The following is a 12,171-nucleotide window of genomic DNA, read 5'->3' on the forward strand; positions in this document are numbered from 1 at the left end:
ATCTGACTCTCGCAGGGCCATGAGTGCAACATACACACAAACACAGAAAACTGCAATAAATACTGTAAATTGAATCTCCACTCCACATTAGCGCAGGCATTCTTCAAACAGCTGTTTGCAGGCAAAGATCAAATTCCTATGCCTGCGTGTCACTAATTGGATGTAATTACAAACCGGTTTCACACACATGAAAACAATCTTGGCAAACTGTTTGTTTGATGTCTCCCAGCTCATTTAAAAACGGTTCAAAGAAGCAGCAATCGTGATTTCTTAGTTTGGTGAATTTCTGCTCTGGTGTCGCCATTCGTCTTGTCTCAGCGACGCAGACTGAGCTCTGGTTCTGCCCGGCGACACACTGCCCCCTAGTGGGGAAGCCTGGTCTCTCCAACCTGACACTGCATTTTGTTGTGAGCGAATCAAAGTTGAATCCAGTAAATGAAACCATCCAACTGGGAACGAAATGACCCAATGCCTCAACTGTAATTGAAATATTCCACTAAATGAAACATTCTGTCAATATCCCATCAACAAATCCACACAGCAAAGTTTCCCGTGTTAATAAGTGTTGATTCTTCATTGACAGTTATTTGGAGTTGACAGGTGTTGATTGGAGAGTTGTTTGTCCTCTGATAGAGCTGATTGGCTCTGGGGCGGCTGCTCAAAACAATCAAAAAGTGTTAAATCAAATGTGATGGATGCAGATTCACATAAACACTGACACAGTGTTGATTGTTACACTCTGAGTTAAATTAACACCGACAAGTTTGCTGTGCACCATTTTAAAAAAGTGACACATACGGATACAAAATGACTCCTCCTTTAGATTAACTGAATAAATAACTAGGAATATTGATATTTTTTTCAATAAACGATATAGTGTTTTGGAAACGCTTCCATTACTTTTGACATAATGCAACCTGGATGCTTGGTGGGGTCTCAGCAGCACGCCCACCTCTTCAGCAGTATTACCCAAATCAACACCACCAGGTTTATCTTTAGGCACTTTCAGCTTTTCAAAGTCAAAAATGTTGTCTGTCTATGCAAAACTCACGCTGGTGAGAGCTGGTGATCCTCCGCAACGTCCTTCAGCATCACTTCAACATGTGTGTGTGTGTGCAGAGAAACAACAGTGCCATCCCCTGGGCTTACAGTGACACTATCTGATTCAGTTGTGTTATCCAGTCCAGATGTATTTTTGTTGACTTTTTTGCATTTTGAGGCGGAGTTGTTTTTTTTGTTTTTTTTCTCCCCGCATCCCCACCTGCACAAACTGTAAATTCCTCTCTGCTGTGCTTTATCATTTTAAACCGGTATAATCCCCAGGGCGTCATTTTTTTTTTTTAGAAATGTACTTTATCCTTGATTCCACAGTACAGGAGTTTCAAAGAATGTAATAAAAATGAAAATTACATCTACAGCGTCCACGCCTTGGGTAATGCTAGAAATTAGTTTTATTTTTTAATATAGAAGGAGGAGAAGGGGGGCGTCCCGGTGGCTCAGATGGTTAAAGCGTGCGTCATGCAACCGGGACATCCTGGGTTCGGCCCAAAACCTTTATCCCCTCTCATCCTTCCCTGTTTTCTCTTCGCTGTAATGCTGCCCGACAAATGCCAAATTACCCGAAAAAGAAAAACAACGAGATCAAAGTAACTGATTCTGGCATCGGGATCAATTTTCCTAAATCACCCACTTTGGCTTGGATTTGGTTGTAAGCACAAAATACCTGTGTAGGAGTGTTTTCTGAAGCCGGGAGGAGGAGCGGGAGAGGCTGGCTTCACGGGGCGCCGCAGTCGGAGGTACAACAGAAACAGGAATACATTTGTTACTCGTCGTGTCTGGATGTTGTTGTTGTTGTTTTGTTCTGTTGTGTGTTCTGTACTGTGCTTGCGTTAGTTTTAACATAACAGGAGTGCGCAAATGCCGGCGCACTCCTGCACCGTGTATCCTCTATTATGGCTTTATGATCATTTAATCTGTTTGCTTGCTTTGTTGTTGTTCTTCAACGTCTGTGTCAAGTGTCAGGTATCACGACATTTCTGCATAAAATTGACTTTATTTTACTCTGCGGTTTGTTATTGTGATGTGATGCAAACTCACGTGTTAAACTCTCAATTCTGGTTTTCTCTTACTCTTCCTCCCATTGATGAACTACACCGAGCCGTTAGAAGGTACAATGGGGCAATGATGTATACCAGTGGTTCTCAACGTGGGGTCCGGGGACCACCAGGGGGTCCTTGAGGGGGGTTCCAGGGGGTCCCCAGCAAATTGATGAATTGTTGAACTTCACCATTATTTAATTTACAAGAATTTAACACAAGAGAATGTAGAAGAAAAGACTATTTTGATCATAGTTTCTCTGTTATCTCTCTACCTACAATACAGATAGTCACGGAAAATCATATCTGACAATAGAAATGTTCTCAGATTTGGGTCCGAGAGACAAAATCTCATCAAATGGGGGTCCGTGGCCCTGATGTGGACTACCTTAGGGGTCCTTGATCTGAAAAAGGATGAGAATCACTGATGTATACTATGCTTCATTTATACCCAAAGGATACTGGAGGGTCAAGCGGTCAATCATGGTTCTATAAGGTCACACCATGCCAATCTTTCAAGTGTCATGAATTAAATAAATAGCTGTATTTGATGCTGAGAAGAAATAGGGTTCAACCGGCCTCTTCACCTGCACACACTGATCTGTCAAAGTCTTCTTTCCACTGTCCATTTTGACACACTGGATTTGAACTGAACTCTCCAACACGGTGAACCAAACCTCAACCAGTCAGCCAGCAGTGAATCACAACTGGCCAAGGGCAAGATATTTACTGTGTTCACACCACACTCAACCTGAAACAACAGTTGCCAGCGGTCCATTCTTCTTCTACCACCAGAGAAATGTCAGCAAAGGTTAACCACAGCCACCTCGTTTTCCTCGTTGCTCTACCTGCCGCTTATCACTGCAGGACCGCCGGCTTGCAGCTCGCAGTAATCCGGCTCAAACCGGCCATCGGACCGCGGCTCGGCGGTCGCGGTCGCAGGCCGGCGTGAACGCGGGAGGAAGGCTTTAAAGGACTCCGACGCGGCTGCCGTTTCACCCCGGGATGTTCTGATTCACTTGGCCATGTAGGCCGCCGCTTCCTTCTCCAGACTCTGGGCGAAGCGGTGGTTGAGGAAGAGGAGCTGCCCGTGAGGAAGCAGGCGGCTGAGCAGAACGTCGATGCGGTCGCTCTTCAGCAGGACCTGGACGGCAGACATTGTTATTGGAGACCGCGTGCCATGAGACATGACTTGGGTTGTTAATGATCGCCGTTGGTTACAGCGAGTGCAGTGATAAAATCTGTATGAGTGTGCAATCTTATTTCATCGCCGCCGCTTTGTTTTTTACTGCCACCTCCATAATGTGTAATGAGTAGCTGCTGTTGAGCGTTTGGCTAACGTTGTGCGCTCCTGTTATGTTCAACTTACATAACTCCTGCACATATTTCCTGTTTATCAGAGCCGCAGCACTGAGCTTTGTCCCCATGGGGGTCGATAAAGTTTGATTGAACCTGATTTCTTGGTAATGGGGCCTTTAAGCATGTGTGGATGCTCCGCTAAACAGCTTTTATTTGAAAACAATAGTATCAAAGCTGCACCAGGCAAAGTGTTTTATGACAAAATACACACATCTTGTCAGACTAAATCACAAAGTGGAGCTGTAACAGAGATGCTAAATCATTTTTCATGTTTTTCTTTGGTTTTGGTGAGGTAGTCCTGAATGCCCTGCTTCACTATGAATGTATGGGAGTAGATGAGAACAATTAATCGAAAAAAAATCAAAATCGCAAATATGAACTTCTGCAATTTCCACATCACAGAGGCTGCAATTAATCGCTTAAGAGAGAGAGAGAGAGAGAGAGAGAGAGAGAGAGAGAGAGAGAGAGAGAGAGAGAGGGGGAGGGGGGGGTTAGAGCTGTAGGTAATCTTTAGTCCATGAATCAAAACCTTTCATCAGACTCAAACTCAGTAAATCCTGCACACTGACATCTATTTTTGTTTGAACAAAATCACTTTTCTTTAAACGATTTTAAAGTTCTAAAGTTCTATGACAAGAAAAACTTGTATCTTTCCGCCCTGTATGTGAGCTGTGCTGTGCTCACCTCGCTCCCGGGGCCCAGCATGCGCAGGTGCTCCAGGCAGTGCCGGGTCAGGCTGCGCAGGCTTCCCTCGGCCAGGACCAGGTTCTCGTGCGGCTCACAGACCAGCGTGAAGCCCAGGCTCTGGACGCCCAGCCACAGCGCGCTCGTCTCCCCGGAGAAGGGGTCGCCGGCTCTCAGCCGCAGGACGCCGCTGTCGGCCTCCTGCAGGGCCACCGCCTCCTCCCCCGGGACCGTCTCCACCAGCACCCGCCCCGAAGCATCGCGGGACAGGGCAACCGCGCTCCGCACCTGCCTGAGAGAGGAGGTTGAGTGGTGAACTGACAAAAGCAGGGAGATTATGGCTGTGGCTGGGAGGTTTGTCTGATCTACAGTAACCAGCCATCATCTGGAGGCTCTTCTCCATCCTAAAAATCAATAAAAAAAAAATGTGAAAGCTAAAATGGTGAACAGTGGACTAAAGTGTGTATCATTTAGCGCTGGGACAGTTTCCCTGTCCCTTTTTCTGCTTTTGTTCATTAAAAGTCCTTTGAGTAACATTTCAACATAAATAAATCATTACCACATTCATTTTAAGACATTAGTACAATTACCGTAAATAAACAAGACCATTACTGAGAAGATTCCTCATCAGTAAAGACAAAGAGGAAATAAACACACACACACAGCGACACCAGGGAGGGGGAGAAGTAACAACATCCTCTTTGCAACAGGAAGCAATGGGGTTTATGGGAAACATAGTCTCAATTTTGAGAAACATTAGCACTAACAGTACCACTGGCAGGATAAAGGCTACCAATCATCTCAACCATGGTCTCAATTGTTTACAGTACAGTACGGTATCACAATTAATTTGCCAATGATAAATTGATGTTTAAAAATGCTACACATAGCACCTTTAATAGAGCTTTAGCAAAACTGACCCCAGATCAACTGTCTAAGGATAATTTTAGCCCATTTGTTTGTGCTTCCTAATACCTATTGGCTTATCTGATATCTTGTTATGCAGATTATTAATCCCATATCTGACATCATTCACGATCAAGGATGTAAAGTAAGATTTCCATCCACTACAGCCACAGTGAGTGATGGATTAAATAATTCACCAGACACTTCTGTAAGTCAAAGAGATGAAAAATGACCCTAAAAATAGGATTGTTTGCCTGCTAAAGTGTCTGGTAGAATCTGGGTAGAGGAGGAACCTGCCAGTCAGTCACAGACAAACTGTATTACATGTGGTTGGTCATTTCATACTCTATTAATCATAATGTCAGACTGTGTTTTGGAAGTTGGTCACTCTCTGTGTCAGTTTATTACCAGGCCAGTACCAGGCATGTTTAACTCACCTTGCCACCACTAACAGCTTCTCTTTCTGCAGAAGTCGTCTCTCCTCCGGACTGAGCTCCTCATCCTGGAAGCCTTCATCTGGCCCGAAAACACGGGAGTAAAGCACGCGGCTCCCCCCGGCTCCCACAGCGTTTACCGGACAGACGGTGTGGATCAGGAAACAGTGAACCATGCTTCTCTGTTCTGTTGTTTTGTCAAGAACAAGCGCTGATATGCAGACAAACGCAATGAAAAACCACTAACTTGTGCTCCTTTGCATGGTTTCTAATATTACTTCCGCGTTTGGTCACGTGACCGCTCTCCCGCCGCCGTTGCTTTGTGTTTTCTGATCCACCAGATGGCGCTCGTGTGATTCAAATCAGCAGCAACCAAGAGAGCAGAGAAGCTTTTATCATATAAAATGTAGCGAGTGGCCCAGTTCCATATTACATTATAAATTATGAATATTTATACTTTACACAGAGAGAGAAGGTTTCACATACTTATATAGGGGAGGGAATGGGATTTATTTTCTGAATTGTTGCTTAATTTTTAATTAAATGCTTTGTTTTTTAACCTGGCATGCCAATAAAGCATATTGAATTGAAAAGTTGAATTGAGAACTTTAATTTAATTTAATTTAATTTAATTTCAGTTTTCCCAAACAGGACATGGCCATGATCCCACTGTATATTACATGAGGTGGAAACTGAACTTCACTTCCTTAAACCTCATGCCCTAAATATAGCAGTGTAGGAGAACTCCTCTTCCAAACAATTAGCCAAATATAGCAAACATTTGAAAACAATAGTGATCACAGTAAATCACTTTACCTCCTTGGTGAAATGTCAAAATGTAACAGTGTAACAGCTTGTCAGTGGAAACTGAGTCACTTTGTTACTTTTGTTTGGGTTGACCATTTTTGTATCACAATCACAATACATGAATACCTTCTGATAGTCTCTGTCAGTTTACATGTTACACTTAAGGATTAGTCTTTTCTGTGCTTTGGCAATGTAAATGTGTCTTACCATGCCGATAAAGCTTTTTTTGAATGAAACTGAACTGAAGTGAACTGAGAGAGAGACAGAGACGGGGGGTGGGGGGGGCTCTCACACACACTGATACAAGGGAGGGGATGGGATTTAATTTCTGAAATGTTGATTAATTTGACTTAAATGCTTTTGTAGTAGGCCTATTGTTTGTTTTTTAGACTGTCATGCCAATAAAACACGTTGAATTGAATTGAATTGAAATTGAGAGTCACAGAACAGGAGAGAGAGACAGAGAGAGAGAGAGACACACACACACACACACACACACACACACACACACACACACAGAGAGAGACAGACAGAAACAAGTGGGGAGCAAGTGTGTTCTTTGAGAGAGGGATAAGGTTGCAAACAGAGAGAGAGAGAGCAAGAGAGAGAGAGAGAGAGAGAGAGAGAGTCTCAGCAGACAAACAGACAGCTGTAGTCCAACAGCTGCTGCTGGTCACGCTTTTTAACTGTGAGAGGCCCTGCTCTCTCTCTCTCTCTCTCTCTCTCTCTCTGTGTGTGTGTGTGTGTGTATGAAGACACTTAAACCACTTACAGAGAAAACATTCACCCTGCTTTGTTAACCACTCACTCCACCGTCCCGTTAACCTCCGGCCCTCCGCCCCCCCGACCCCCCGCCCCCCTCCGTCCCGCACAAACTCCACGGATGTGATGGTTCAAGTTATTTTTAGGATTTCATCTCTTTTTTTTTTGTTGACTCAAACCTCGTCCCCATGTCCTGTCCAGGTTTCCTGCTGATGTTCTGCTTGTTTTGGTGATGGAATGATAAGAGCTGGATCTGAGTGCACGTGTATGTTGTGTCGTGTGTTATTATTCTCATATGTTGTGTTGAAAAGTAACATAAATACACGTTGTGCCAAACTAGACACATGACTTTTGGATTTTTACACAACAATGCAGCCAAGGGGTATGAATCCTCAATGTAATGCTGTAGACTTTTTATATTCATGTATGGTATCTGTAACCAATATTAATGATTTGAAAGAAGATGCTGTGATTGGTTAGGGTTGGGGTAAATGTGGATAAATGTTTAGATCTTTTCTCAAAATAACTTCAACTTCTTCTCAATGTAATGTTGTAGATTTTGGTATTGATGTGTACTATTTTTAATCAATAGTAATGATCCGAAAGATGATGGTTGTGATTGGACAAACTCATTTGCAAGGCAGTGTGAATGGAGTCTCGCTTCCCTATTTAATATGAAACTTCAAAAATCCATCAGCTGTGAACATGAAGGATCACAGCAACAGCAAATCATTAGACAGGATCCGCTTACCAGTATGAAGCTCTTACTTTCAGAAGGTGTGGATGTGAACAACAGCTACATGTAATTAATTAACCAAGATCTGTTTGGAAGCAACACTCTGCAGTACAAAAGCAGTGAATGAGAAGGATCGGTGCAATTGCTTTGTGTAATAATTATCCAGAAGCAGGTCGTCAGTATGAAACTTCAATGTGAAAGTGAAGCCAAGATTAGATGATATGAAAACCTCAGTTAGACACTGTGAATATGAAGGTTCACTGCAACAGCCAACAGTGGAAGCAACTAATGTTACTGCATTATTGAGTCGCTTTTTGTGTACTTTTACTTTTGCTTAAGTATGTTTTTTAAGTATTGTACTTCACTACATTTTAAATCACATCCATTACAGAGAACAGATTTTGTGGCTCTCCATAAGCAACAGAAGTAAATTGTGAAGCCATTCACAGTGAACGATCAGTCAGCATAGAAGAGAAGAGTAATCTGGTTTTACTTTGTGCACTTTATTTTGTAATTTCCAATATTCAATTAAAAGAATCTAGTGTGAAGTCTGTCCTCTCGTCCCTTTATGGAAAAGATCACAGCTAACAACGTTCTCTTTTCTAAAAAGTAACTCTGTAACTTTTACTCTGAGTACATTTTAAATTAGCTGCTTTTTACCTTTAATTGAGTAGATTTTTACACCAGTACTTTACTTCTACTTAAGTAAAATATCAGTAAAGTAACAGTACTTCTACTTGAGTACTAATGAGTAGGATGTTCTATTCTTTCCACCACTGGCAACTATATGCAAAGATTAGCCAAGATCAAAATAACTTCAACTTCTTCTCAATGTAATGTTGTAGATTTTGGTATTGATGTGTACTATTTTTAATCAATAGTAACGATCCGAAAGATGATGCTGTGATTGGACAAACAACTATATGCAAAGATTAGCCAAGATCAGTTTATCAGTGTGGAACTTCAATTTTCAATTCAAAAGATGTGAATGTAAAGGAGGTGCAGCCACCACATATGATAAAAACCACAAGAGAAGACTGAGAAGTTTCGATGTTGTCGGCCTGTGAGTCACTATTCCCCCGAAACAAACCAGCTGAAGAAGAACAACAGGATGTGGGCGAGGGGAAGGGCGATCAGCCGGTTACACGGACCAATGACAGAGGAGATCGGGTGTGTTTGAAATAAAGGAACCTAAAGAAAATATCTTTTGTCGGCTCTGCTTTCTTAGCAGGAACAAAGGCAAAGTTCATCGGCTTATGGTAAAAAATCATCTTAACCAGTGTGTGCAACAAGGAAAATAAAACAGCAAACAAGCAGAAACATCAGCTAGAAAACAAGAATGTTAACTGGACATGAATATGAGTTTTGTGTTAAAAATAAAGCAGAAATCACATCCTTGGTGCACAACATTTGCATTTTCTTACCCAAAGCAACTCAAAAAACAGGAGTGCAACAGTAGAATGAGCTTCATATCCAAGATCATGAACTTTACATCCAAGCAGCAGTCAGCAGTGCAAATCAATCAAAGGTGCAAGTTCAGCTTGAGCCGCCTCACTAAACCAGAATCCCCACCCATCCCTTGAAACCACAGTGTGATGCTTGTTGTTTCGCCCTCGCCGGGGTGTGAAACCCTGTTTTTAAAGGCTGGGCAACAACCCGGGGCTCGTCAGTTTACTGTCAGCGTCAACAGGTCGGAGCAAACACGGGTTCAGAGCTGACACCCGGCCTTTGATCCGGCCCCCACCCACCCACCCACCCAGCTGCCCGCAGCACCCCGGGGTGGGCGGGGTGTCGAGCAGGACAGACCCGGGGCTGAAACAGGGTGAAGAGGGGGATTTGCATTGAAAAGACAATGATATGAGGGGGGCGTTTGTTTTGTTTTTTAGGCAAATCTGCAGGGTGCCCAAGGTGCTGCCTCAGGATTGTTGTTGGATATCAGAATCAGGATCATTTTATTGGCCAAGTATATTTGCACATACAAGGAATTTAGCGTAGTGGTTGCTTGTGTACTTTGTTAAAAGACAGAAAAGAATAAAAGATAATACAAAGCAATAAAAACAGCAATATAAAGAAAAAAAACAATATAGAAACAGTGGAAGAAAAAGATAAAATCAGAGTCAAATACAGAACGTAAGTAGTGCACTGTAAGTATTTGCACTGTTTTTAATATCGCACTATGATAGATAGATAGATAGATAAATAGATAGATAGATAGATAGATAGATAGATAGATAGATAGATAGATAGATAGATAGATATTCCATCTCTATTGCCCCAAAAGTGTCTCACCAGCCTTACAGAAGAGCAGTTTCACATAGCAGTATTAGGTTGGTTTCTTTAAAAATGTGTTCCTTTACAGTTACTAGGTGCTAGGTGCAGTCTTCAGCACTCTTCGAATTTGCATGCCGATTCATGCAAATTTTGCATGAATCGGCATGCAAATTCGAAGAGTGCTGAAGACTGCGATTCATAGGGGCTGGATACCAGGCTAACTAGGTGCCGCATCAACGTTGTAATCAGTAACGAAATCCAAGGCATTACACAAACTCAGTGATGTATTCTGATTACTTTCACTTACTTTGCCCTATTTGAGGTTTAAAGGTATAAATTTGATTTTAAGTTTCATCAAGTCAAACACCATTAAAGACCTTTTTAAAGCCAGATAAAATGAAATATAAGACGACTCCCGCAAGTGAAGTGAATGTGAAAATGAAAACAGATGGTCTGCCTGACGAGGCCGGTTTCCCACCAGAGAAACAGAGCACCACTAAACCGCAGTTTGAAGACTCTATTGAAGACTTAAATTGCTTTAATTATATCCAACTTCTTTTTAAGGCCTTGAGTTTAGATGATAGCGTTTAAGACATTTTAAGACTTTTTGAGGACCCTGCTGATCCAGCCCATATCTACACCCAACAGACAAACCAGCTCAGTAAAGACTAGAAACGTCTTTTCATTTTCTGAGTGCTGGCATTTTTCCAGTTTTGATTAGTTAATCTTTTTTTAATTGTAAGCTCCAGCTTCTATTTGGATGGATATAGTAGTAAAACCCCGATTTAGTGTTTTTTTTTTCTGGAGGACATGCTAAGGACTCATCTACATTTTCAAAGGGAAAGGAAGCTCGTCCTAAAAGGCTCTGGAAGTGTTACGAAAAAACTTGTGCCTCACCAAAAGGTGCGAGGCCCCCAAACCTCACTAATTGGCCGGTGAACCGTCCCGCTCAGACAAAGGCTGAAAGCACGATATGAATGGAAGAGTCCCATTGACAAGTACATGTAAACATCACAGAAAAGAAATGTGGCTTTCTTATTCTTTTCTCCCTTGTCTTTCCCCCTGTTAGCTGAAGCCAGAGCATTGTCTGTTCACAAGTCTCTTTTAGACTTACTTTTACTTAACTTCTGTGTTTGGGAATGTTGCTTAATTATAATTTTTGTTCCTTTTACACTTTGTATTATGCATTTTACTTTGTCATGTAGATATTTTCCTCCTATTATAACTTTTCTTGTACTCCTGTGAAGCACTTTGTAACCGTTTTGATAAGTGCTATATAAATAAAGTTATTAAGTCTGGTTACTGTTACTGTAAATGTTAAATATGTGAATTAGTCAAAATACCCAAGCTTCTCTATCTTTATTATGCTGCTGAAAACAACTCAGTTCTTCCTATAGGGCTAAAGAAAGTACGGTATGTACGCATCTTCAGTTGAATTTAAGTGGCACAAGACAACCAATGGATACTTGTTTCAGCTAGAAGCAGTTACAGGCTGTAAATAGTCTTTAGACCTCAAACGGTGGAATGCAAACAAAAGCTTGCCCGCCCCCTTTCTATACCCACAAGGCTGCTGGATTTGAAACTCTGGTAGGAAGCCAGGAGGGAGGACTTTCATAACTTCTCTCACAGCAGACTGACCGGTCACGTGTTTCCAGCACGTGGCTCTGAGTTTCTTTTTTTTTTTTTTCCACCTCCAAACTGTTCCCCTCCTGTCAGGACACGTCAGGGAAACGGCTGGCTGCCATGCATTCCCTCGCTGAGCCACTCCCACTGCAGAGAAAGGAATGTGTTTATGTGTGTTAATGCATGTGTGTGTCTGGGTGTGTGTGTGTGTGTGTGTGGAGGCACGTGCTGGAACCAGCGAACTCCACTCCCAAGGTCAGCCGGAGCGGGAGAATTTGAAAAAACAGGAAGGGCTGTGTGTGCAGAACGGCAGAGCTCAAGCCCAGACAAAACAGTAAATGTGTTATTCATCAAGGCCAAATGTGGAAACGTGCGGCGATGTTTTGGCTGGATCTTGTACATGTGATATGAGATAAACCTGAGAATAAATCCACAGCGCAAAAACACTGAAACGCTTATGATTCACTAGCCGGAAAAAGAAACTACAGCAAGG

General features: G+C 42.3%; 1 protein-coding gene across 1 annotated transcript; it reads right to left on the reverse strand.

Annotated features, from left to right (window-relative positions):
• Positions 1-1,478: 1,478 nt before the first annotated feature.
• Positions 1,479-5,735, reverse strand: ap5s1 (adaptor related protein complex 5 subunit sigma 1). The gene is made up of 3 exons (XM_071922513.2): positions 5,483-5,735; positions 4,140-4,431; positions 1,479-3,240 (listed from the first exon to the last, which is right to left on the reverse strand). The coding sequence occupies exons 1-3, from the start codon at positions 5,653-5,655 to the stop codon at positions 3,112-3,114; spliced, it is 594 nt and encodes a 197-aa protein (XP_071778614.2). The 5' UTR covers positions 5,656-5,735; the 3' UTR covers positions 1,479-3,111.
• Positions 5,736-12,171: the final 6,436 nt, after the last annotated feature.

Source organism: Centroberyx gerrardi, chromosome 17 (assembly GCF_048128805.1).
Source record: "Centroberyx gerrardi isolate f3 chromosome 17, fCenGer3.hap1.cur.20231027, whole genome shotgun sequence".
NCBI lineage: Eukaryota > Metazoa > Chordata > Actinopteri > Beryciformes > Berycidae > Centroberyx > Centroberyx gerrardi.

What these genes read in the sequence shown, in the direction of transcription:
- ap5s1 (XM_071922513.2), bottom strand. Translation starts at nt 5,655, where the DNA reads ATGGTTCACTGTTTCCTGATCCACACCGTCTGTCCGGTAAACGCTGTG. An exon ending in AAGCTGTTAGTGGTGGCAAG is followed by an intron (nt 4,432 to 5,482) that starts GTGAGTTAAACA and finishes CTCCTCTCTCAG; the next exon opens with GCAGGTGCGGAGCGCGGTTG. An exon ending in TGCTGGGCCCCGGGAGCGAG is followed by an intron (nt 3,241 to 4,139) that starts GTGAGCACAGCA and finishes TCTGCCGTCCAG; the next exon opens with GTCCTGCTGAAGAGCGACCG.